The sequence below is a fragment of the Heptranchias perlo genome, chromosome 10 (assembly GCF_035084215.1).
Source record: "Heptranchias perlo isolate sHepPer1 chromosome 10, sHepPer1.hap1, whole genome shotgun sequence".
In the NCBI taxonomy this organism is placed as follows: Eukaryota; Metazoa; Chordata; class Chondrichthyes; order Hexanchiformes; family Hexanchidae; genus Heptranchias; species Heptranchias perlo.
This window is the reverse complement of record NC_090334.1, coordinates 86,635,305-86,659,688: the sequence shown is the minus strand read 5'-3', so window position 1 is coordinate 86,659,688 and position 24,384 is coordinate 86,635,305. Positions and strand designations below refer to the sequence as shown.

Below are 24,384 nucleotides of genomic sequence, written 5' to 3'. Positions count from 1 at the left end.
AAATTTTTTTTTTAAATTCCACCCCAGCTTTGTGTCATCTGCAAACTTGGAAATGTTACATTCCATTCCCTCATCCAAATCATTGATATACATTGTGAATAGCTGGGGCCCAAGCACTGATCCCTGCGGTACCCCACTAGTCACTGCCTGCCACCTGGAAAAAGACCCGTTTATTCCTACTCTGTTTCCTGTCTGCCAACCAATTTTCAATCCATGCCAGTATATTCCCCCCAATCCCTTGTGCTTTAATTTTGCACACTAACCTCTTGTGTGGGACCTTATCAAAAGCCTTCTGAAAATCCAAATACACCACATCCACTGGTTCTCCCCTATCCTCAAAAAACTCCAGTAGATTTGTTAAGCATGATTTCCCTTTCATAAACCCATGCTGATTTTGTCCAATCCCATTAATGTCTTGCAAGTGTTCTGTTATTACATCTTTTATAATAGACTCTCGCATTTTCCCCACTACTGATGTTAGGTTAACTGGTCTGTAATTCCCTGTTTTTTCTCTCCCTCCTTTTTTCAATAGTGGGGTTACATTTGCCACCCTCCAATCTGTAGGAACTGTTCCAGAGTCTATAGAATTTTGGAAGATGATCACCAATGCATCCACTATTTCCAGGGCCACTTCCTTTAGTACTCTGGGATGAAGATTATCAGGCCCTGGGGATTTGTCAGCCTTTAGCCCCATTAATTTCCCTCGCATTATTTTTTTTTTACTAATACTGGTTTCCTTCAGTTCCTCCTTCTCACTAGACCCTTGGTTCCCTAACATTTCTAGGAGGTTATTTGTGTCCTCCTTTGTGAAGACAGAACCATGGTATGTGTTTAGTTGTTCTGCCATTTCTTTGTTCCCCATTATAATTTCCCCCATTTCTGACTCTAAGGGACCTACATTTGTCTTCACTAATCTCTTTCTCTTGACATATTTATAGAAGCTTTTAGTCAGTTTTTATGTTCCCTGCTAGTTTACTCTCATACTCTATTTTTCCCCTCTTAATCAATTTCTTTGTCCTCCTTTGCTGAATTCTAAACTGCTCCCAATCCTCAGGCTTGCGCTTTTTCTGGCAATTTTATATGTCTCCTCTTTGGATCTAATACTATCCCTAATTTTTTTTGGTAAGCCACGATTGAGCCACCTTTCCTGTTCTATTTTTGCGCCAGACAGGAATGAATAATTGTTGTAATTCCTGCACACGTTCTTTAAATATTAGCCATTGCCTATCCACCGTCATCCCTTTCAGTGAAGTTCCCCAATCTATCATAGCCAACTCGCATCTCATACTTTTGTAATTTCCTTTATTTAGATTCAGGACCCTAGTTTCAGATTCAACGACTTCACTCTCCATCTTAATGAGGAATTCTATTATGTTATGGTCACTCTTCCCTAAGGGATCCCACACAACAAGATTGTTAATTAATCCTTTCTCATTGCACAATACCCAGTCCAGGATCGCCTGTTCTCCAGTTGGTTCCTCAATGTATTGGTCTGGAAAAGCATCACGTACACACTCCTCGAATTCCTCCCCCACAGTATTATTGCTAATTTGGTTTGACCAATCCATATGTAGATTAAAGTCACCCATGATTATAGTTGTACCCTTCTTGCATGCGTCTCTAATTTCCTGTTTAATGCCCTCCCCTACATCTCCACTACTGTTTGGGGGCCTATTGTCAACCCCCACCAACGTTTTCTGCCCCTTGGTGTTTCTTAGCTCCACCCATACAGATTTCACATCGTGATTTTCCGAGCCAATATCCTTCCTCACTATTGCATTGATTTCCTCCTTTACTAAAAACGCTGCCCCACCTCCTTTCCCTTTTTGCCTGTCCTTTCTAAATATTGAATACCCCTGGATGTTCAGTTCCCATCCTTGGTCACCCTGCAGCCATGTCATAGAATCATAGAATCGCCGTAATCGCAACTATATCATAACCGTTAATATCTATCTGCGCTGTTAATTCATCTACCTTATTGCGAATGCTCCGCGCATTAAGACACAATGCCTTTAGACTTGTCTTTTTAAGATTGCTAATCATCTTAGTTTTATTTTGCACTATGGCCCTATTTGTTTTTCGCCCTTGTTTTCTCTGCCTTCCACTGTTGCTTCTTCCCTTTCTGTCTAGTCCAGGCATAGAATATAAGAGCAGGGAGGTTATGCTTGAACTGTGTAAAACACTGAGGCCACAACTAGAGTACTGCGTACAGTTCTGGTCACCATATTACAGGAAAGATGTGATTGCACTGGAGAGGATATTGAGGAGATTTAAGAGGATGCTGCCAGGGCTGGAGAATTTTAGCTATGAGAAAAGATTGGTTAGGCTGGGGTTGTTTTCTTTGGAGCAAAGGAGGCAGAGGGAAGATTTAATTGAGGTGTATAAAATTATGACGGGACTGGATAGAGAGGACCTATTTCCCTTACCAGAAGGGTCAGTGATCAGGGGGCATAAATTTAAAGTAATTGGTAGAAGGATTAGAGGGGAGCTGAGGACAAATTTTTTCACCCAGAGGGTGGTGGGGGTCTGGAACTCACTGCCTGAAAGGGTGATAGAGGCAGAAACCCTCAACTCATTTAAAAAGTACTTGGATGTGCACATGAAGTCCGTAACCTACAGGGCTACGGACCAAGTGCTGGAAAGTGGGATTAAGCTGGATAGCTCTTTTCGACCGGCACAGACACAATGGGCCAAATAACCTCCTTCTGTGCCGTATCTTTCTATGATTCTATTATAGGTGTTTGAAGGAAAGAGGATAAAGGGATTTGGGAACAGGGTGGGTAAATGTTTAAGGTACTGCTCCTGTGGATGATAAACACCAACACAGACTGGCTGGGCTGAAAAAAAACTTGCATTTATATAGCGCCTTTAATTTAGAAAAATATCCAACAGCATGTCACAGAGGCAAAAAATCAAAGTAATAGACACTAAGCCAAAGTAGGAGATATTAGAAGGGGTGACCAAAAGCTTGGTCAGAGGTGGGTTTGAAGGAGGGAGAGGTGGAGAAGCACGGGGGTTTTAAGGGGGGGAATTCCAGACACAGGGCCTGTAGGACAGTGTGTAATCACAAGAACATGAGAAATAGGAGGAGTAGGCCATACGGCCACACGAGCCTGCTCCGCATTCAGTTAGATCATGGCTGATCTTCGACCTCAACTCCATTTTCCTGCTCGATCCCCATATCCCTTGATTCCCCTCGAGTCCAAAAATCAATCGATCTCAGCCTTGAATATATTCAATGACTCAGCATCCACAGCCCCCTGGGGTGGAGAATTCCAAAGATTCACCACACTCAGTGAAGAAATTCCTCCTCATCTGAGTCCTAAATCGACCACCCGTTATTCTGAGACTGTGACCCCTAGTTCTAGACTCTCCAGCCAGGGGAAACAGCCTCTTAGCATCTATCCTATCAAGCCCTCTCAGAATTTTAAATGTTTCAATGAGATCACCTCTCATTCTTCTAAACTCCAGAGACTATAAGCCCATTCTTCTCAATCGCTCATCCTAATATAATAGGGTTATCAGCTTGGTATTGGCAAGGAGTGTCATGAATTAATTAGTATAGGATGCTGCAGTGATCGCGAGGGAGAGAACAGCATGTGCCAGAGACATCTCTGTGCAAAACAGACAGCCGGAGCAGGATAAGGCAGCTGGTGTAGAAATAATGAACAGCATTCCTGTAAAACTGGGTTCAGACAATAAACTCTAAAATGAAACTTGTATCACATGACTTTAGGAGTGTATCAATTAAAATAGTTATGGGGATGGTTACTATGGAACAGACAGAGAAGCAAGATGAAGTAACCCTGAGTAAGAGATAAAAGATGGAGCCTCATGTCCAATGCTTTCATGCCGCGATTAGCCAAGTGATATGCTGCAGAGTTTTCAGAACAAGGGATAGCACATGGTGCTAGGGTTACATCCTATCTTATGACGAAAGATATTTATGTTATGGTAAAAGTATAAATGTAGAATGTATTTCATCAAGAACTGGCCTGGATTGTTGTGACTCTTGGTCCCCAATGGATAGCCTACTTGTAAGTATGAGAGATGTATTTGCTTGCTTGTAATTACGTGCATGTTCAACAAATCTTAAATGTTAACTTGTCTCTCGAGTCCGAGCCCTCTCAGGACTGGATTGGAGGTCCTATATGGTATCAGTCCAATAGGGCCTGGGCAACTGAAGGTACAGCCATTGGTGGTGGGCAAAGGCAGGAGGAATGCACAAGAGGCCAGAGTCAGAGGAACGGAAAGTTTGGGCAGGTGGGGATTGTCGGGCTGAAGGACGTTACAAAGATCTGAAAGGGCAAGGCCATGTCGGCCTGTTTTCATGTTGTATGTAATCCAGTCAGTGTCATGCCATGGGAACTCCCATATCTAGCTGATGCCAGGCCCCATCTTCTGCCACAACCCAGGATGTTCCTTCTCCTCCCAAAGCCACATCTCAGTAGCTCCCATTTCGTATACCTTGGAATCTGAAATCTCTCACCAGCACCACACCCTAGGAGCCCCACCCACCTCCCTCCAGCGTAGTGGTCCAAAATTCTTGGTTATAGCTTTAATTAATGATTTGCCCACGATCTGTTGGGAAGCTGGACATATCTTGGCTGCTTATTTCATTGGTTGCTGGGAAGACCTCAGTATTTAAGAAGCACGTACGCTCTGGCATCGACGCATTGTGCAAATTGTTACCAATCAGACGAGACTGAAACGCAGAGCTGAAGAATCCATCACCCGGGCCACTGTGAGAAAAAGGACAAAAAGGAGGAATGTGAGCTGTGAACTCTGGCAATTTCTATTTGACAGAGGAAACAAAACTTTAGAACAAAAAACCCATCAAATTGCATAGTTACATCATTTATCAGGATGACTGCAACGGACTGCACTCTCCAGTCATAATGCATATGATATCCCTAAGGCCTCCTGTTTCCTGTCGAGACATCATCCTCATGGGGGGTGGGGCAGAGTAGTTATTTCCATGTAAGTTTAGCAGGGGAAGAGGTGCTGTGGTGATGTGCCCCAGTCTATCAGAGGGGGTCCCAGATCACTAAGCCCCAAACCTTGATGTTGCAGAAGGGCCTCCGTTGTCCTGTCTGGAGATTTGCCTGCTGTATCGAGAGTTAATGCTGACATCAGAAGCGAGGGACGGTGTCAAAAGGCATGACTTACACAGATAGGAGTTCAAAAATTGGATTTAAAAAAGGGGGAAATAATGTAGAAGAAAACTAATTATGAACAGTATAGAAAGGAAGCAAAGAGAATTGGAAGGCGTAAGGGAATATGAAAAAAGACTGGTGATCAACAAAGTGCAACAACAGCAAGGACATTCATAAGCATACGAGCAGTAAAAAGGGCTGCAACCCACTTGGAGGGGAAGACATTTTTTGCCTTGGTTTTTACACAGGCAACAGTGGGATGGGACACCAAGCCGGAGGGGCCGAGCCCAGTCGCCGAGGGGACGGAGGGTGGGGGAGGGGGAGAGAGTCACCAAAATGAGATCTATCAGTGATAGGGAATGGGACTTCTCGTTACCCCAATTCTCAGCAAGTGTTACTACGTTGGTTACATCACAGCTGGAAAGAAAGTAAACTCCCTGAACACATCGCCAACTTCAAGATTATTGTACTATTTTCTATTGCAGTACTGAATTTTTTGAGCTCCCACATGACATATCCTTGTGGCTGGCTGCAACTGTCAACTCATTTCACTTACAACCAACAGAAGAAAAAAAAAATCAGTCTCGGCTGTAAGTGAACCCAAGGTCCCAGACAGGAAGTGTGTCTGACCCGCTGCGTCACTCAGTCCTCCAGAGAAAGAAGCCCTTCATCCCCTTTATCTGGACTGGATTTGAAACTAGGCTCCATGGGTGAAAGAAAAGCATCTGATCCACTATTCAACCAGTTTCAGGCTAATCCTTCAAAAGTGGGTGTTTAACAGACCAAGAGATTATGTTTGAACAGTGTTGATCGTCAGTAACTCACCTTTTGTTCAAAATTAAAAAATGAATTCCAAACAACGTTGTGTAGAAGACAAGAGGCAGGAAAATGAGACACACAATGCGTGCTAGTAAGTGTTTTCCAAACTCAACCTGCAACAACAAAACACACATTCATCAGCTAAAGACAAATCCAGCTTTTGGCTATCACAGCATTGTGTAAAGGAGTGGGACGAGCTGGATTGCTCTTGCAGAAAGCCAGCACAGGACAGACTCAATGGGCCGAATGGCCTCCTTCCGTGCTGTAACCATTCTATGTTGATGCGATAAGGTTCTATATAATAGAAGCTTTTGAAATTTTAATTGTACACAAAAAATGTCTGAATTTCTGATTTAGGGTCACTTTGAATTTGAGGTAACATTTCTGCTTTTGATTGCCAATAGGTACCTGACTGAATAGCTTCTTGCACCTTGAAATAGCTGATCCATGATTGCAAGTACGGTTTCCAGCATTGTTGTTCCACGAATCATGTTTCCACTGTTTCACAGACAGACTGGTAAAATGGGCAGACACGTGGCAGATGAAATTTAATGCAGAGAAGTGTGAAGTGATGCATTTTGGTAGGAAGAATGAGGAGAGGCAATATAAACAAGAGGGCACATTTCGAAAAGGGGTTAGGGAGCACAGAGATCTGGGGGAATATGTACACAAATCGTTGAAGGTGGCAGGGCAGGTTGAGAAAGCAGTTAAAAAAGCATACTGGATCCTGGGCTTTACAAATGGAGGAATAGAGTACAAATGTATGGACGAAAACACTGGTTCGACCACAACTGGAGTATTGTGTCCAGTTCTGGGCACCGCACTTTAGGAAAAACGTGAAGGCCTTAGAAAGGGTACAGAAGAGATTTACTGGAATGATTCCAGGGATGAGGGACTTTAGTTACGTGGATAGACTGGAGAAACTGGGGTTGTTCTCCTTGGAACAGAGACAGGTTGTAAGGGGGTTTGATAGAGGTATTCAAAATCATGAAGGGTCTATGATGTGGAGATGCCGGTGATGGACTGGGGTTGACAATTGTAAACAATTTTACAACACCAAGTTATAGTCCAACAAATTTATTTTAAATTTCCACACCATTCACCTGAGGAAGGAGGAAGCCTCCGAAAGCTTGTGAAATTTAAAATAAATTTGTTGGACTATAACTTGGTGTTGTAAAATTGTTTACAAATGAAGGGTCCAGACAGAGTAGATGGGGACAAACTGTTCCCATTGGCGCAAAGGTCAAGAACCAGAGGACATAGATTTAAGGAGACTGGCAAAAGAACCAAAGGTGACTTGAGGAAAAACTTTTTTTTTTTTACACAGCGAGTGGTCAGGATCTGGAATGCACTGCCCGAGGGGGTGGAGGCAGATTTAATCATGGCCTTCAAAAGGGAACTGGACAAGTACTTGAAAGGAAAACATCTGCAGGGCTACGGGGAAAGGGCAAGGGAGTGGGATGAGCCGGCGCGGACTCGATGGGCCAAACGGCCTCCTTCCCTGCTGTAACCTTTCCACGATTCTATGATTTGATAGAGGTGTTCAAAATAATGAACAGTTTTGATTAGGTAAATAAGGAGAAACTGTTTCCAGTGGCAGAAGGATCGGGAACCAGAGGACACAGACTGAAGGTGATTGGCAAAAGAGCCAGAGGCGACAAGAAGAGAAATTGCTTTTACGCAGCGAGTTGTTCTGATCTGGAATGAAAGGCCTGAAAGGGTGGTGGAAGCAGATTCAATGGTAACTTTCAAAAGGGAATTAGATAAATACTTGAAGGAAAAAAGTTTACAGGATTGTGGGGAAAGAGTGGGGGAATGGGATTAATTGGATAGCTCTTGCAAAGAGCCGGCACATGCACGATGGACCGAATGGCCTCCTTCCTTGCTGCACCATACCATGATACACCCCTAAAAATCTGCTCTTCAAAACTTCGGTAGTTCATTTGCCAGGCATTGGATTTTTTTTCCCCCCAAGAACTTTGACAAGGTCTGGCAATATGGCCTCCCACCAAAGCTATTCTCATGGGCAGAGGGTTTCCTTTCAAATTGCTCCTTCTACATTATAGTTCATGGCTGATCTACCAACATGTTTCCCCAATTAACTCCAGGGTGTCGCAAGGCTACTTCCTCCACTTACCATTGAACTCTATTCACTCGACATTCATTAGCTTCATTCAGATCATATACCCTCAGTGTCACATAGAACATAGGAACAGGAGTAGGCCATTCAGCCCCTCGTGCCTGCTCCGCCATTTGATAAGATCGTGGCTGATCTGTGATCGAACTCCATATTCCTGCCTTTGGCCCATATCCCTTAATACCTTTGGTTGCCAAAAAGCTATCTATCTCACATTTAAATTTAGCAATTGAGCTAGTATCAATTGCTGTTTGCGGAAGAGAGTTCCAAACTTCTACCACCCTTTGTGTGCAGAAATGTTTTCTAATCTCGTTCCTGAAAGGTCTGGCTCTAATATTTAGACTGTGCCCCCTACTCCTAAAATCCCCAACCAGCTGAAACAGTTTCTCTCGATCCACCCTATCTGTTCCCCTTAATATCTTAGAAACTTCAATCAGATCACCCTATAACCTTCGAAACTCTGGAGAATACAACCCCAATTTGTGTAATCACTCCTCGTAACTTAACCCTTGAAGTCCGGGTATCATTCTTGTAAACATACGCTGCACTCCCTCCAAGGCCAATATGTCCTTCCGAAGGTGCAGTGCCCAGAACTGCTCACAGTACTCCAGGTGCGGTCTAACCAGGGTTTTGTACAGCTGCAGCATAACTTCTGCCCCCTTGTACTCCAGTCCTCTAGATATAAAGGCCAACATTCCATTTGCCTTCTTGATTATTTTCTGCACCTGTTCATGACACTTCAATGATCTATGTACCTGAACCCCTAAGTCCCTTTGGACAGCCACTGTTTTTAACTTTTTACCATTTAGAAAGTACCCTGTTCTATCCTTTTTTGATCCAAAGTGGATGACCTCACATTTATCTACATTGAATTCCATTTGCCACAGTTTTCATAGAATCATAGAAGTTTACAACATGGAAACAGGCCCTTCGGCCCAACATGTCCATGTCGCCCTGTTTATACCACTAAGCTAGTCCCAGTTGCCTGCACTTGGCCCATATCCCTCTGTACCCATCTTACCCGTGTAACTGTCCAAATGCTTTTTAAAAGACAAAATTGTACCCGCCTCTACTACTGCCTCTGGCAGCTCGTTCCAGACACTCACCACCCTTTGAGTGAAAAAATTGCCCCTCTGGACCCTTTTGTATCTCTCCCCTCTCACCTTAAATCTATGTCCCCTCGTTATAGACTCCCCTACCTTTGGGAAAAGATTTTGACTATCTACCTTATCTATGCCCCTCATTATTTTATAGACTTCTATAAGATCACCCCTAAACCTCCTACTCTCCAGGGAAAAAAGTCCCAGTCTATCTAACCTCTCCCTATAAGTCAAACCATCAAGTCCCGGCAGCATCCTAGTAAATCTTTTCTGCACTCTTTCTAGTTTAATAATATCCTTTCTATAATAGGGTGACCAGAACTGTACACAGTATTCCAAGTGTGGCCTAACTAATGTCTTGTACAACTTCAACAAGACATCCCAACTCCTGTATTCAATGTTCTGACCAATGAAACCAAGCAAGCTGAATGCCTTCTTCACCACCCTATCCACCTGTGACTCCACTTTCAAGGAGCTATGAACCTGTACTCAGAGATCTCTTTGTTCTATAACTCTCCCCAACGCCCTACCATTAACGGAGTAGGTCCTGGCCCGATTCGATCTCCCAAAATGCATCACCTCACATTTATCTAAATTCACCTAATCTATCAATATCACTTTGTAATTTTATGTTTTCATCTACACTGCTTACAATGCCACCAATCTTTGGGTCATCAGCAAACTGAGATATGAGACTTTCTATGCCTTCATCTAAGTCGTTAATAAATATTGTGAATAATTGAGGCCCCAAGACAGATCCCTGCGGGACTCCACTAGTCACATCCTGCCAATGTGAGTACCTTCCCATTATCCCTACTTTCTCTCCGCACAATGCCTAAAATTCCATCTCCTCCGTACCCTTTGATGGGGCAACAAAATCTTGTTTCAATTCAGATTTTTCTTCACATCTTGCATATCCAACTATCAGTTACTATCTCGCCTCTAATGGCTTCATCATCAGCCATCCTGTATGACATTTTTGGCATCGCCATTACTCGGACCTCAAACGGAACTCCCACATCCTCACCACAGCAAAAGCTGCTTCCACAGAATGTTTGGCACAAAAGAGAAAACCAAACTGTTCTCTCCTGGACAACACAACGCTCCATAAACTCAAAATTGGTCTGAGATTTGAAGACTTCTCCCATATCTGGCTCTTCTATTCTCCTTGCACTCACAGACAAATGAGAAACATTTTGTGATCCCTCTCATACCTCCAATCTATTACAAACTTTCTCAATTTTATCAATACGACCAGAGTGAATGCTGCTCTGAACTATCTTCACATTTATTCCAACAAGCTCTCCCTCCTCCTGACAGTCTCACCATGTTGAAGTCAAGACTCATCACACCATCTCCTACTCCAATTTATTTTCCCAGAACCTCAAAACTGGGTAACGCTACCTCCCCCAATCTTCCTCTTTCACTACAGACCTTGAAGGCCCAAATGTGGCATCAGCTAACCACTACCTGATTTCTCCGAACTTCATTTCTTCTCAACTTGAATACTTCATCTGAGTTTCAAATTGAAAGAAAAAGCATATAAGCATGATAGAGGAACCAGCACTTTGATAGGATTGTAGTACAGACCCCCAAATAGTCAACGGGAAATTGAGGAGCAAATATGTAAGGAGATTACAGACAGCTGCAAGAAAAATAGGGTGGTAATAGTAGGGGACTTTAACTTTCCCAACATTGACTGGGACAGCCATAGAATTAGGGGCTTGGATGGAGAGAAATTTGTTGAGTGTATTCAGGAGGAATTTCTCATTCAGTATGTGGATGGCCCGAATGGAGAGGGGGCAAAACTTGACCTCCTCTTAGGAAATAAGGAAGGGCAGGTGACAGAAGTGTTAGTGAGGGATCACTTTGGGACCAGTGATCATAATTCCATTAGTTTTAAGATAGCTATGGAGAATGATAGGTCTGGCCCAAAAGTTAAAATTCTAAATTGGGGAAAGGCCAATTTTGATGGTATTAGACAGGAACTTTCAGAAGTTGATTGGGAGAGTCTGTTGGCAGGCAAAGGGACGTCTGGTAAGTGGGAGGCCTTCAAAAGTGTGTTAACCAGGGTTCAGGGTAAGCACATTCCTTATAAAGTGAAGGGCAAGGCTGGTAGAAGTAGGGAACCTTGGATGACTCGGGGGATTGAGGCCCTAGTCAAAAAGAAGAAGGAGGCATATGACATGCATAGACAGCTGGGATCAAGTGGATCCCTTGAAGAGTATAGTGATTGCCGGAGTAGAGTTAAGAGAGAAATCAGGAGGGCAAAAAGGGGACATGAGATTGCTTTGGCAGATAAGGCAAAGGAGAATCCAAAGAGCTTCTACAAATACATAAAGGGCAAAAGAGTAACTAGGGAGAGAGTAGGGCCTCTTAAGGATCAACAAGGTCATCTATGTGCGGAACCACAAGAGATGGGTGAGATCCTAAATGAATATTTCGCATCGGTATTTACGGTTGAGAAAGGCATGGATGTTAGGGAACTTGGGGAAATAAATAGTGATGTCTTGAGGAGTGTACATATTACAGAGAGGGAGGTGCTGGAAGTCTTAACGCGTATCAAGGCAGATAAATCTCTGGGACCTGATGAAATATATCCCAGGACGTTATGGAAGGTTAGGGAGGAAATTGCGGGTCCCCTAGCAGAGATATTTGAATCATCGACAGCTACAGGTGAGGTGCCTGAAGATTGGAGGGTAGCAAATGTTGTGCCTTTGTTTAAGGGCGGCAGGGAAAAGCCTGGGAACGACAGACCGGTGAGCCTGACATCTGTAGTGGGTAAGTTGTTAGAGGGTATTCTGAGAGACAGGATCGACAGGCATTTGGAGAAGCAGGGACTGATTAGGAACAGTCAGCATGGTTTTGTGAGAGGAAAATCATGTCTCACAAATTTGATTGAGTTTTTTGAAGGGGTAACCAAGAAGATAGATGAGGGCTGTGCAGTAGACGTGGTCTACATGGACTTCAGCAAAGCCTTTGACAAGGTACCACATGGTAGCTTGTTACATAAGGTTAAATCTCACAGGATCTAAGGTGAGGTAGCCAATTGGATACAAAATTGGATTGACGACAGAAGACAGAGGTTGGTTGTAGAGGGTTGTTTTTCAAACTGGAGGCCTGTGACCAGCGGTGTGCCTCAGGGATCGGTGCTGGGTCCGCTGTTATTTGTTATTTATATTAATGATTTGGATGAGAATTTAGGAGGCATGGTTAGTAAGTTTGCATATGACACCAAGATTGGTGGCACTGTGGACAGTGAAGAAGGTTATCTCGGATTGCAACGGGATCTTGATAAATTGGGCCAGTGGGCCGATGAATGGCAGATGGAGTTTAATTTAGATAAATGTGAGGTGATGCATTTTGGTAGATCGAATCGGGCCAGGACCTACTCCGTTAATGGTAGGGCGTTGGGGAAAGTTATAGAACAAAGATCTGGGAGTACAGGTTCATAGCTCCTTGAAAGTGGACTCACAGGTGGATAACGTGGTGAAGAAGGCATTCAGCATGCTTGGTTTCATTGGTCAGAACATTGAATACAGGAGTTGGGATGTCTTGTTGAAGTTGTTCAAGACATTAGTAAGGCCACACTTGGAATACTGTGTACAGTTCTGGTCACCCTATTATGGAAAGGATATTATTAAACTAGAAAGAGTGCAGAAAAGATTTACTGCGATGCTACCGGGACTTGATGGTTTGACTTATAGGGAGAGGTTGGATAGACCGAGACTTTTTTCCCTGGAGAGTAGGAGGTTTAGGGGTGATCTTAGAGGTTTATAAAATAATGAGGGGCATAGATAAGGTAGATAGGCAAAATCTTTTCCCAAAGGTAGGGGAGTCTATAACAAGGGGGCATAGATTTAAGGTGAGAGGGGAGAGATACAAAAGGGTCCAGAGGGGAAATGTTTTCACTCAAAGGGTGGTGAGTGTCTGGAACGAGCTGCCAGAGGCAGTAGTGGAGGCGGGTACAATTTTGTCTTTTAAAAAGCATTTGGACAGTTACATGGGTAAGATGGGTATAGAGGGATATGGGCCAAGTGCAGGCAATTGGGACTAGCTCAGTGGTACCAACTGGGCGACATGGACATGTTGGGCCGAAGGGCCTGTTTCCATGTTGTAAACTTCTATGATTCTATGATTTGTAAAGTCTACCAATGCCCAAAGCAAAGTGGTACAAGAGACAGTGATTTTCCACAAGGGATACTTGGACAGCACTATTCTTCGACATCTCAGTGATTTGGCTTGTAGTGATACACTCAGTTTGGTTTTGGTTATGCTGGAAGCAGACAGCTTACGTTTGACAACTAGAAAGGTTTTTTAAAAAAGTAATCTTTAAAATCAAAAGTCATTCAACAGCTACAGAACATCTTGCAATAATGTTAAGTGTCATTACACAAAACATTCTGGGCAGTCAACCTGAACCAAAATGAGCTTGCAATTACACACCAGTCCAATGCTTCATAAACTGAGCAGAGACCAGCAAATTATGCTGGTTTGTTCTCCTTTTGGCCACTTTGGAAACAAATCAGTGGTTATGCTGCAATCTGGGCCGAAGTTTCAGATCATAGTAAGTACAGCACAGGAGGCAGCCATTCGGCCCCTCGTGCCTGTGCCGGCTCTTTGAAAGAGCTATCCAATTAGTCAAATTCCCCTGCTCTTTCCCCATACCCTGTAAACTTTTTCCCTTCAAGTCATAGAAAATTTACAGCACAGAAGGAGGCCATTCAGCCCATCGTGTCCGCGCTGGCTGAGAAACGATCCACCCAGCCTAATCCCACTTACCTGCATTTGGTCCATAGCCGTGCAGGTCACTGCTCTTCAGGTGCACATCTAAGTATTTTTTTTAAATCATAGAATAGAATCATAGAAGTTAACAACATGGAAACAGGCCCTTCGGCCCAACATGTCCATGTCGCCCAGATTATACCACTAAGTAGTCCCAATTGCCTGCACTTGGCCCATATCCCTCTGTACCCATCTTACCCATGTAACTGTCCAAATGCTTTTTAAAAGACAAAATTGTACCCGCCTCTACTACTGCCTCTGGCAGCTCGTTCCAGACACTCACCACCCTTTGAGTGAAAAAATTGCCCCTCTGGACCCTTTTGTATCTCTCCCCTCTCACCTTAAATCTATGCCCCCTCGTTATAGACTCCCCTACCTTTGGGAAAAGATTTTGACTATCGACCTTATCTATGCCCCTCATTATTTTATAAACTTCTATAAGATCACCCCTAAACCTCCTACTCTCCAGGGAAAAAAGTCTCAGTCTATCCAACCTCTCCCTATAAGTCAAACCATCAAGTCCCGGTAGCATCGCAGTAAATCTTTTCTGCACGCTTTCTAGTTTAATAATATCCTTTCTATAATAGGGTGACCAGAACTGTACACAGTACTCCAAGTGTGGCCTCACCAATGCCCTGTACAACTTCAACAAGACATCCCAACACCTGCATTCAATGTTCTGACCAATGAAACCAAGCATGCTGAATGCCTTCTTCACCACCCTATCCACCTGTGACTCCACTTTCAAGGAGCTATGAACCTGTACTCCCAGATCTCTTTGTTCTATAACTCTCCCCAACGTCCTACCATTAACGGAGTAGGTCCTGGCCCGATTCGATCTACCAAAATGCATCACCTCGCATTTATCTAAATTAAACTCCATCTGCCATTCATCGGCCCACTGGCCCAATTTATCAAGATCCCGTTGCAATCCGAGATAACCTTCTTCACTGTCCACAATGTGGAGATGCCGGTGATGGACTGGGGTTGACAATTGTAAACAATTTTACAACACCAAGTTATAGTCCAGCAATTTTATTTTAAATTCACAAGCTTTCGGAGATTTTCTCCTTCCTCAGGCAAATGTTTCAAGATCTCCTTGAAGCCTACGCATTTATACATATTGAACAATAATAAATGGTGTTTACAGACTGCCTCTGCAACTGCCCGTTGCCAAGGCAATCACCGTGTTCAGACAGAGAGGTGTTACCTGCAGAACCTCCGAATACACATTCAATAAAAAAACAAACAGGGAAAAAAAAACAGAGAAAAAAAAACACAGAGAGAGGCAGAAACATCCGGAAGGCAGAGAGAGCCAGCAAATGACCCATTATATTAAAAACAGATAACATTTGTTCGCTGGTGGGGTAACGTGTAGCGTGACATGAACCCAAGATCCCGGTTGAGGCCGTCCTCATGGGTGCGGAACTCTCTGGATACATCGAGGGCATCCTGAAACCCATCGTACAGGGAACCCCCAGCTTCTGTCGTGACACTACAGACTTCCTACAAAAACTCAGTACCCACGGACCAGTTGAACCAGGAACACTTCTCACCACGATGGACGTCTCGGCACTATACACCAGTATCCCCCACGATGACGGCATCGCTGCGACAGCATCAATACTCAACACCAACAACAGCCAATCTCCGGAAGCCATCCTACAACTCATCCGCTTCATCCTGGATCACAATGTCTTCACCTTCGATAACCAGTTCTTTACCCAAACACACGGAACAGCCATGGGGACCAAATTCGCACCCCAATACGCCAACATTTTCATGCACAAGTTCGAGCAGGACTTCTTCACTGCACAAGACCTCCAACCAACACTATACACCAGATACATCGACGACATTTTCTTTCTATGGACCCACGGCAAGGAATCACTAAAGAGACTACACGATAACATCAACAAGTTCCATCCCACCATCAAGCTCACCATGGACTACTCCTCAGAATCAGTTTCTTTCTTGGACACACGAATCTCCATCAAAGACGGGCACCTCAGCACCTCACTCTACCGCAAGCCCACGGACAACCTCACGATGCTCCACTTTTCCAGCTTCCACCCTAACCACGTCAAAGAGGCCATCCCCTATGGACAGGCCCTGCGAATACACAGGGTCTGCTCAGACGAGGAGGAACGCGATGGACACCTACAGACGCTGAAAGACGCCCTAGTAAGAACGGGATATGACGCTCGACTCATCGATCGACAGTTCCGACGGGCCACAGCAAAAAATCGCATAGACCTCCTCAGGAGACTAACACGGGACGCAACCAACAGAGTACCCTTTGTCGTCCAGTACTTCCCCGGAGCGGAGAAACTACGCCATGTTCTCCGCAGCCTTCAACATGTCATCAATGAGGACAAACACCTCGCTATGGCCATCCCCACACCTCCACTACTCGCCTTTAAACAGCCACCCAACCTCAAACAGACCATCGTTCGCAGCAAACTACCTAGCTTTCAAGAGAACAGCGTCCACGACGCCACACAACCCTGCCACGGTAACCTCTGCAAGACATGCCAGATCATCGACACAGATACCACCATCACACGAGATGACACCACCCACCAGGTGCATGGTTCATACTCCTGTGACTCAGCCAACGTTGTCTACCTCATACGTTGCAGGAAAGGATGCCCCAGAGCATGGTACATTGGCGAGACCATGCAGACGCTGCGACAACGGATGAACGGACACCGCGCAACAATCGCCAAACAGGAGGGTTCCCTCCCAGTCGGGGAACACTTCAGCAGTCATGGACATTCATCCACCGACCTTCGGGTAAGCGTACTCCAAGGCGGCCTTCGAGACACACGACAACGCAAAATCGTCGAGCAGAAATTGATAGCCAAGTTCCGCACCCATGAGGACGGCCTCAACCGGGATCTTGGGTTCATGTCACGCTACACGTTACCCCACCAGCGAACAAATGTTATCTGTTTTTAATATAATGGGTCATTTGCTGGCTCTCTCTGCCTTCCGGATGTTTCTGCCTCTCTCTGTGTTTTTTTTTCTCTGTTTTTTTTTCCCTGTTTGTTTTTTTATTGAATGTGTATTCGGAGGTTCTGCAGGTAACACCTCTCTGTCTGAACACGGTGATTGCCTTGGCAACGGGCAGTTGCAGAGGCAGTCTGTAAACACCATTTATTATTGTTCAATATGTATAAATGCGTAGGCTTCAAGGAGATCTTGAAACATTTGCCTGAGGAAGGAGAAAATCTCCGAAAGCTTGTGAATTTAAAATAAAATTGCTGGACTATAACTTGGTGTTGTAAAATTGTTTACAACTGTCCACAATGCCACCAATCTTCAGTTGACGGTTTCTGCCTCGACCACCCTCTCAGGCAGTGAGATCCAGACCCCCACCACCCTCTGGGTGAAAATTTCTTCCCACATTTCCAATCTAATTCTTCTACAAATCACTTTAAATCTCTGCCCCCTGGTTATTGACCTCTCTGCTAAGGGAACTAGGTCCTTCCTATTCACTCTATCTCGACCCCTCATAATTTTGTACACCCCTATCAAATCACCCCTCGGCCTCCTCTGTTCCAAGGAAAACAACACCAGCCTATCCAATCTGTCATAATAGCTAAAATTCTCCAGTCCTGGCAACATCCTTGTAAATCTCCTCTGCACCCTCTCCAGTACAATTACATCCTTCCTGTAATGTGGTGACCAGAACTGTGCGCAGTACTCAAGCTGTGGCCTAACAAGCGTTTTAAACAGTTCCAGCATAACATCCCTGCTTTTATATTCTATGCCTCAGCTAATAAAGGAAAGTATTCCATACGCCTTCTTAACCACCTTATCTATCAGTCCTGCTATCTTCAGGAATCTAACCGAACCCTAACCCTCTGCACCTCTCACTATCCTCCAATTTATTCTGTATTCCTTTGCCTTGTTTGCTCTCCCAAATGCATTACCTCACACGTCTCCGGAGTGAATTCCATTTGCCACTTTTCTGCCCATCTGACGAGTCCATTGATATTTTCCTGCAGTCGACAACTTTCCTCCTCACTATCAACCACACGGCCTATCGTTGCGTCATCTGCAAATTTCTTAATCATGCCCCCTATGTTTAAGTCCAAATCGTTAATGTATAGCACAAAAAGCAAAGGACCTCGTAGCGAGCTATGCGGCACCCCATGGAAACAGCCTTCCAGTCGCAAAAACATCAGTTCACCATTACCCTTTGCTTCCTGCCACTGAGCCAATTTTGGATCCAATTTGCCACATTCCCTTGGATCCCATGGGCCTTTACTTTTTTGACAAATCAGCCATGTGGGACTTTGTCAAAAGCCTTGCTAAAATCCATGTAGTCTACATCAATTGCACGACCCTCATCAATCCTCCTTGTCACCGCCTCAAAAAATTCAATCAAGTTAGTCAGACACGAGCTCCCCATAACAAATCTGTGCTGACTGTCCTTGATTAGTCCATGCCTTTCTAAGTGACTGTTTATCCTGTCCCTCAGAATTGATTCCAATAATTTGCCTACCACCGAGGTTAGGCTGACTGACATCTAATTACTCGGTCTATCCTTCGCTCCGTTTTTAAACATAGGGACAGGAGTTGGCCATTCAGCCCCTCGTGCATGCTCCGCCATTTGATAAGATCATGGCTGATCTGTGATCGAGCTCCATATACCTGCCTTTGGCCCATATCCCTTAATACCTTTGGTTGCCAAAAAGCTATCCATCTCACATTTAAATTTAGCAATTGAGCTAGTATCAATTGCTGTTTGTGGAAGAGTTCCAAACTTGTACAACCCTTTGTGTGAAGAAATGTTTTCTAATCTCACTCCTGAAAGGTCTGGCTCTAATTTTTAGACTGTGCCAACTACTCCGAGAATCCCCAACCAGCGGAAATAGTTTCTCTCTATCCACCCTATCCGTTCCCCTTAATATCTTATAAACTTCAATCAGATCACCCCTTAACCTTTGAAACTCAAGAGAATACAACCCCAATTTGTGTAACCTCTCCTCGTAACTTAATCCTTGAAGTCCTGGTATCATTCTAGTAAACCTACGCTGCACTCCCTCCAAGGCCAATATGTCCTTCCCAAGGTGCGGTGCCCAGAACTGCTCACAGTACACCAGGTGCGGTCTAACCAGGATTTTGTATAGCTGCAACATAACTTCTGTCCCCTTGTACTCTAGTCCTCCAGCATTCCATTAACCTTATTGATTATTTTCTGCACCTGTTCATGACATTTCAATGATCTATGTACCTGGACCCCTAAGTCCCTTTGGACATCCACAGTTTTTAAACTTTTTACCATTTAGAAAGTACCCTGTTCTATCCTTTTTTGATCCAAAGTGGATGACCTCACATTTGTCTACATTGAATTCCATCTGCCACAGTTTTGCCCATTCACCTAAACTATCAATATCCCTTTGTAATTTTATGTTTTCATCTACACTGCTTACAATGCCACCAATCTTTGTGCCATCGGCAAACTTAGATATGAGACTTTCGATGCCTTCATCTAAGTCGTTAATAAATATTGTGAATAATTGAGGCCCCCAAGACAGATCCCTGCGGGACTCCACGAGTCACATCCTGCCAATGTGAGTACCTACCCATTATCGTCACTCTCTGTCGCCTTTCGCTCGGCCAGCTTCCTAACCAAGTCCGTACTTTTCTCTCGACTTCATGGGCTTCTAACTTAGCTAACAGTCTCTTATCAAATGCCTTCTGGAAGTCCATATAAATAACATCCATTGACATTCCCCTGTCCACTACTTTAGTCACCTCTTCAAAAAATTCAATCAGGTTTGTCAGGCACGACCTACCTTTCACAAATCCATGCTGGCTCTCCCTGATTAACTGAAAATTCTTGAGGTGTTCAGTCACCCTTTCCTTAATTATAGACTCCAGCAATTTCCCCACAACAGATGTTCGGCTAACTGGTCTATAATTCCCTGGTTTCCCTCTCTCTCCTTTCTTAAAAAGCGGAGTGACATGTGCAATTTTCCAATCCAAAGGGACAGTTCCTGAATCGAGAGAACTTTGAAAGATTATAGTTAGGGCATCCGCAATGTGCTCACCTACTTCCTTTAAAACCCTGGGATGGAAACCATCTGGTCCTGGGGATTTGTCACTCTTCAGTGCTATTATTTTCTTCATTACTGTTGCTTTACTTATGTTAATTTTATCGAGTCCCTGTCCCCGATTCAATATAGGTTTTCTTGGAATTTCTGGCATGCTATCCTCTTTTTCGACTGTAAATACTGACGCAAAGTAATTATCCAACATGTCCCCCATTTCCCCATTGTCAATGACAATATCCCCACTTTCAGTTTTTAAGGGGCCAACACTGCTCCTGACCACCCTCTTTTTCCTAATATAACTATAAAAGTTCTTCGTATTGGTTTTGATATCCCTTGCAAGTTTCTTTTCATACTCTCTTTTTGTAGCTCTTACTATCTGTTTTGTGACCCTTTGTTGATCTTTGTATCTTTCCCATTCGCCAGCATCTGTGCCATTTTTTGCCTTTTTGTATGCCCTTTCCTTATGTCTGATACTGTCCCTTACCTCTTTAGTTGTCCATGGCTGTTTTTCTTGGCAAGTAGAGTTCTTGCCCCTCAGGGGTAGAAACCGATTCGGTATCTCGTTAAATGTTTCTTTAAACATTTCCCACTGATCATCAGTCGTTTTACCCATTAACAGATTTGCCCAATTTACTGTGGACAGTCTCTGTCGCATCCCATTGAAGTTGGCCTTACCCAAGTCTAGAATCTCAGCAGCTGATTCACTTTTTTCCCTTTCAAACACTACATTGAACTCGATCATGTTATGATCGCTATTGGATAGATGTTCACGCACAGTTAAGCAGTTAACTAAATCTGGTTCATTACTCATTACGAAATCGAGTATGGCTTGCCCCCTTGTTGCCTCCAGGACATACTGCTGCAGAAAACTATCCCGGACACACTCAAGAAATTCACTACCTTTCTGACAGTTGCTAATCTGTTTTCCCCAATCTCTGTGAAGGTTAAAGTCTCCCATTAAGACCACTATGCCTTTCTTACACGCTTGTCTAATCTCTGCATTTATACAATCTAGCACTTCAGAGCTGCTGCCAGGGCTCCTATATACAACTCCCACTATAGTCTCAGATACTTTCCTATTTCTCAATTCAACCCATAAGGCCTCTGTTGGCTGTTTACCTCTCGTTATATCCCCCTTTATCATTGAAGTGATTTCATCTCTAATCACTAAGGCTACTCCTCCCCCTCTTCCATTTTCCCTATCTCTCCTGTAGACCTTATAACCCGGTATATTTAGTTCCCGATCCTGACCATCCTGCAGCCATGTCTCAGTAATAGCTATCATGTCATACCCTCCAATTTGAATTTGAACCTGTCGTTCATTTAATGTATTCCTTATACTCCGTGCATTTGTATATGGAACTCTAAGTTGGGCCACACACCCCAGCCTGACCTTCAGCTTTGATGCTGGGTTAATCGACTTACGCCTTCTAGTTTTCACATGATCTGTAGTGTCTAAAGTACACTCTCTTTCTGCTGCTCTATGCTTTTCCCTTTCACTTGTTCTTGAACAACTGTTTGTATTGTAAATTTCCCCTGGGTCTTCCCCTCTCTTGCTGCTCTCAACTTTACTCCCTTCTGACTCCCCGCTAAGGTTCCCATCCCCATGTCGCTCTAGTTTAAACCTTCCCCAACAGCACCAACAAACACCCTCGCGAGGACATTGGTCCTGGTCCTGGTCCTGCTCGGGTGTCCCCGTCTCGCTTGTACAGGTCCCACCTTCCCCAGAACCGGACCCAATGTCCCAGGAATCTAAATCCCTCCCTGCAGCCACGCATTCATCCGGTCTATTCTCCTATTCGTATACTCACTAGCACGTGGCAACGGTACAACATTAACAGTCCTCCAATCCTCCTGCACTACGCCTATATCCAGTGAAGTTTGGAAAATGATTGTTAAAGCCTCCGCTATTTATCCAATTCCCTTCTAAAAGTTACTATTGAATCTGCTTATTCCTCCCTTTCAGGCAGTGCATTCCAGACCATTACAACTCGCTGCATAAAAAAAGTGTTTCCTGACGGTATGCGGACAACACAGTGTGAATTGCTGAGAGTTTGCTAAGTGTGGAAGTTTAAGCGTTAATCTCTTTAAAATCTAGTGCATATCGCTATCAACTGTTTAAGTTCAATTTTAACGTTTAAATTTTTAAGTTTCTGTCAGGCTTCAGCAGAGAGAGCTGCTGTAGTAAGTTAATTGGTGAGCTAGATTAAACTGGTAGCTGAAGGTGGGGCAGGCCTGACTCATCTGAGTCACAAACTGTAGAAATACAGGGGCCTGTCAGTGCGACAGCACGGTGTGCGGACAACACAGTGTGAACTGCTGAGAGTTTGGTAAGTGTGGGAGTTCAGGGAAGGAGGTGCTGCTTTGCCTTGCTTTTCCTAACTTTTTCCCCAGAGCGGCGGTGGACCTGAGCATATAAGACTGAGATTGGGGATTAAAAGCAGCAGCAGACCTGCAACAAGAGAAATCTACTGTGCGACGTCACAGGTGAGGCAGGAGAGTCCGAGAGGTGAGCACAGTATAAAAGGAGAGACCAAAAGCGGGAGGAGAGTCTGAGATTCTAAGGCAAGTCATGGCAGCACAGCTCGCACCCGTGATATGCTCCTCCTGCACTATGTGGGAAGTCATGGACACTACCAGTGTCCCTGGCGACCATGTGTGCGGGAAGTGTGTCCAGCTGCAGCTCCTGACTAACCGTATTTCGGAGCTGGAGCTGCGGGTGGATTCACTGTGGAGCATCCGTGATGCTGAGACTATCGTGGATAGCACGTTCAGTGAGGTGGTCACACCGCAGGTAAAGATTACGCAGGCAGAAAGGAAATGGGTGACCGCCAGGCAGAGTAAAAGGACGAGGCAGGTAGAGCAGGAGTCCCCTGGGGCCATCTCCCTCTCAAACAGATGTACCGCTTTGGATACTGTTGGGGGAGATGGCTCATCAGGGGGAAGCAGCAAGAGCCAAGTTCAGGACACCATGGGTGGCTCTGCTGCACAGGAGGGGAGGAAGAAGAGTGGCAGGGCTATAGTGATCGGGGATTCAATTGTAAGGGGAACAGATTGGGGTTTCTGCGGCCGCAAACGTGACTCCAGGATGGTATGTTGCCTCCCTGGTGCTAGGGTCAAGGATGTCACGGAGCGGCTGCAGGACATTCTGGAGGGGGAGGGTGAACAGCCAGTAGTCGTGGTCCATATTGGTACCAACGACATAGGTAAAAAAAAGGGATGAGGTCCTGCAAGGCGAATTTAAGGAGTTAGGAGATAAATTGAAAAGCAGGACTTCAAAGGTAGTGATCTCAGGATTACTACCAGTGCCACGTGCTGGTGAGTATAGGAACAGGAGAATAGACAGGATGAATGCGTGGCTGCAGGGATGGTGTAGGAGGGAGGGATTTAGATTCCGAGGACATTGGGACCTGTACAAGCGGGACGGGTTACACCCGAGCAGGACTGGGACCAATGTCCTCGCGAGGGTGTTTGCTGGTGCTGTTGGGGAAGGTTTAAACTAGAGTGGCAGGGGGATGGGAACCTGAGCAGGGAGTCAGAAGGGAGTAAAGTTGAGAGCAGCAAGAGAGGGGAAGACCCAGGGGAAATTTACAATACAAATAGTACAAACAGTTGTTCAAGAACAAGTGAAAGGGAAAAGCGTAGAGCAGCAGAAAGAAAGTGTACTTTAGGCACGACAGATAAAATAAAAACTAGAAGGCGTAAGGCGATTAACCCAGCATCAAAGCTGAAGGTCAGGCTAGGGTGTGTGGCCCAACTAAGAGTTCTATATACAAATGCACGGAGTATAAGGAATAAATTAAATGAACTACACGTTCAAATTCAAATTGGAGGGTATGACATGATAGCTATTACTGAGACATGGCTGCAGGATGGTCAGGATTGGGAACTAAACATACCAGGTTATAAGGTTGCCAGGAGAGATAGGGAAAATGGAAGAGGGGGAGGAGTAGCCTTAGTGATTAGAGATGAAATCACTTCAATGGTAAAGGGGGATATAACGAGAGGTAAGCAGCCAACAGAGACCTTATGGGTTGAATTGAGAAATAGGAAAGGATCTGAGACTGTAGTGGGAGTTGTGTATCGGAGCCCTGGCAGCAGCTCTGAAGTGCTAGATTGTATAAATGCAGAGATTAGACAAGCGTGTAAGAAAGGCATAGTGGTCTTAATGGGGGACTTTAACCTTCACATTGATTGGGAAAAGCAGACTAGCAAGGTCGTCTGTCAGAAAGGTAGTGAATTTCTTGAGTGTGTCTGGGATAGTTTTCTACAGCAGTATGTCATAGAAGTTTACAACATGGAAACAGGCCCTTCGGCCC

General features: G+C 44.5%; 1 protein-coding gene across 6 annotated transcripts in view; it reads right to left on the bottom strand.

Annotated features, from left to right (window-relative positions):
• The window catches only part of pomt2 (protein-O-mannosyltransferase 2), a 196,347-nt gene that overhangs the window by 110,907 nt on the left and 61,056 nt on the right, over positions 1-24,384 (bottom strand). For all 6 annotated transcript variants that reach the window (XR_010964271.1, XM_067992145.1, XM_067992147.1 and 3 more), the window contains 2 exons: positions 5,982-6,088; positions 4,660-4,742 (listed from right to left, as the gene is read on the bottom strand). Coding sequence is in view for 5 of the 6 variants with exons in the window: in XM_067992145.1 (XP_067848246.1) it covers positions 4,660-4,742; positions 5,982-6,088 (190 nt within the window). In the remaining variant the exon portion in view is untranslated. The remainder of the gene's footprint in view (positions 1-4,659; positions 4,743-5,981; positions 6,089-24,384) is intronic.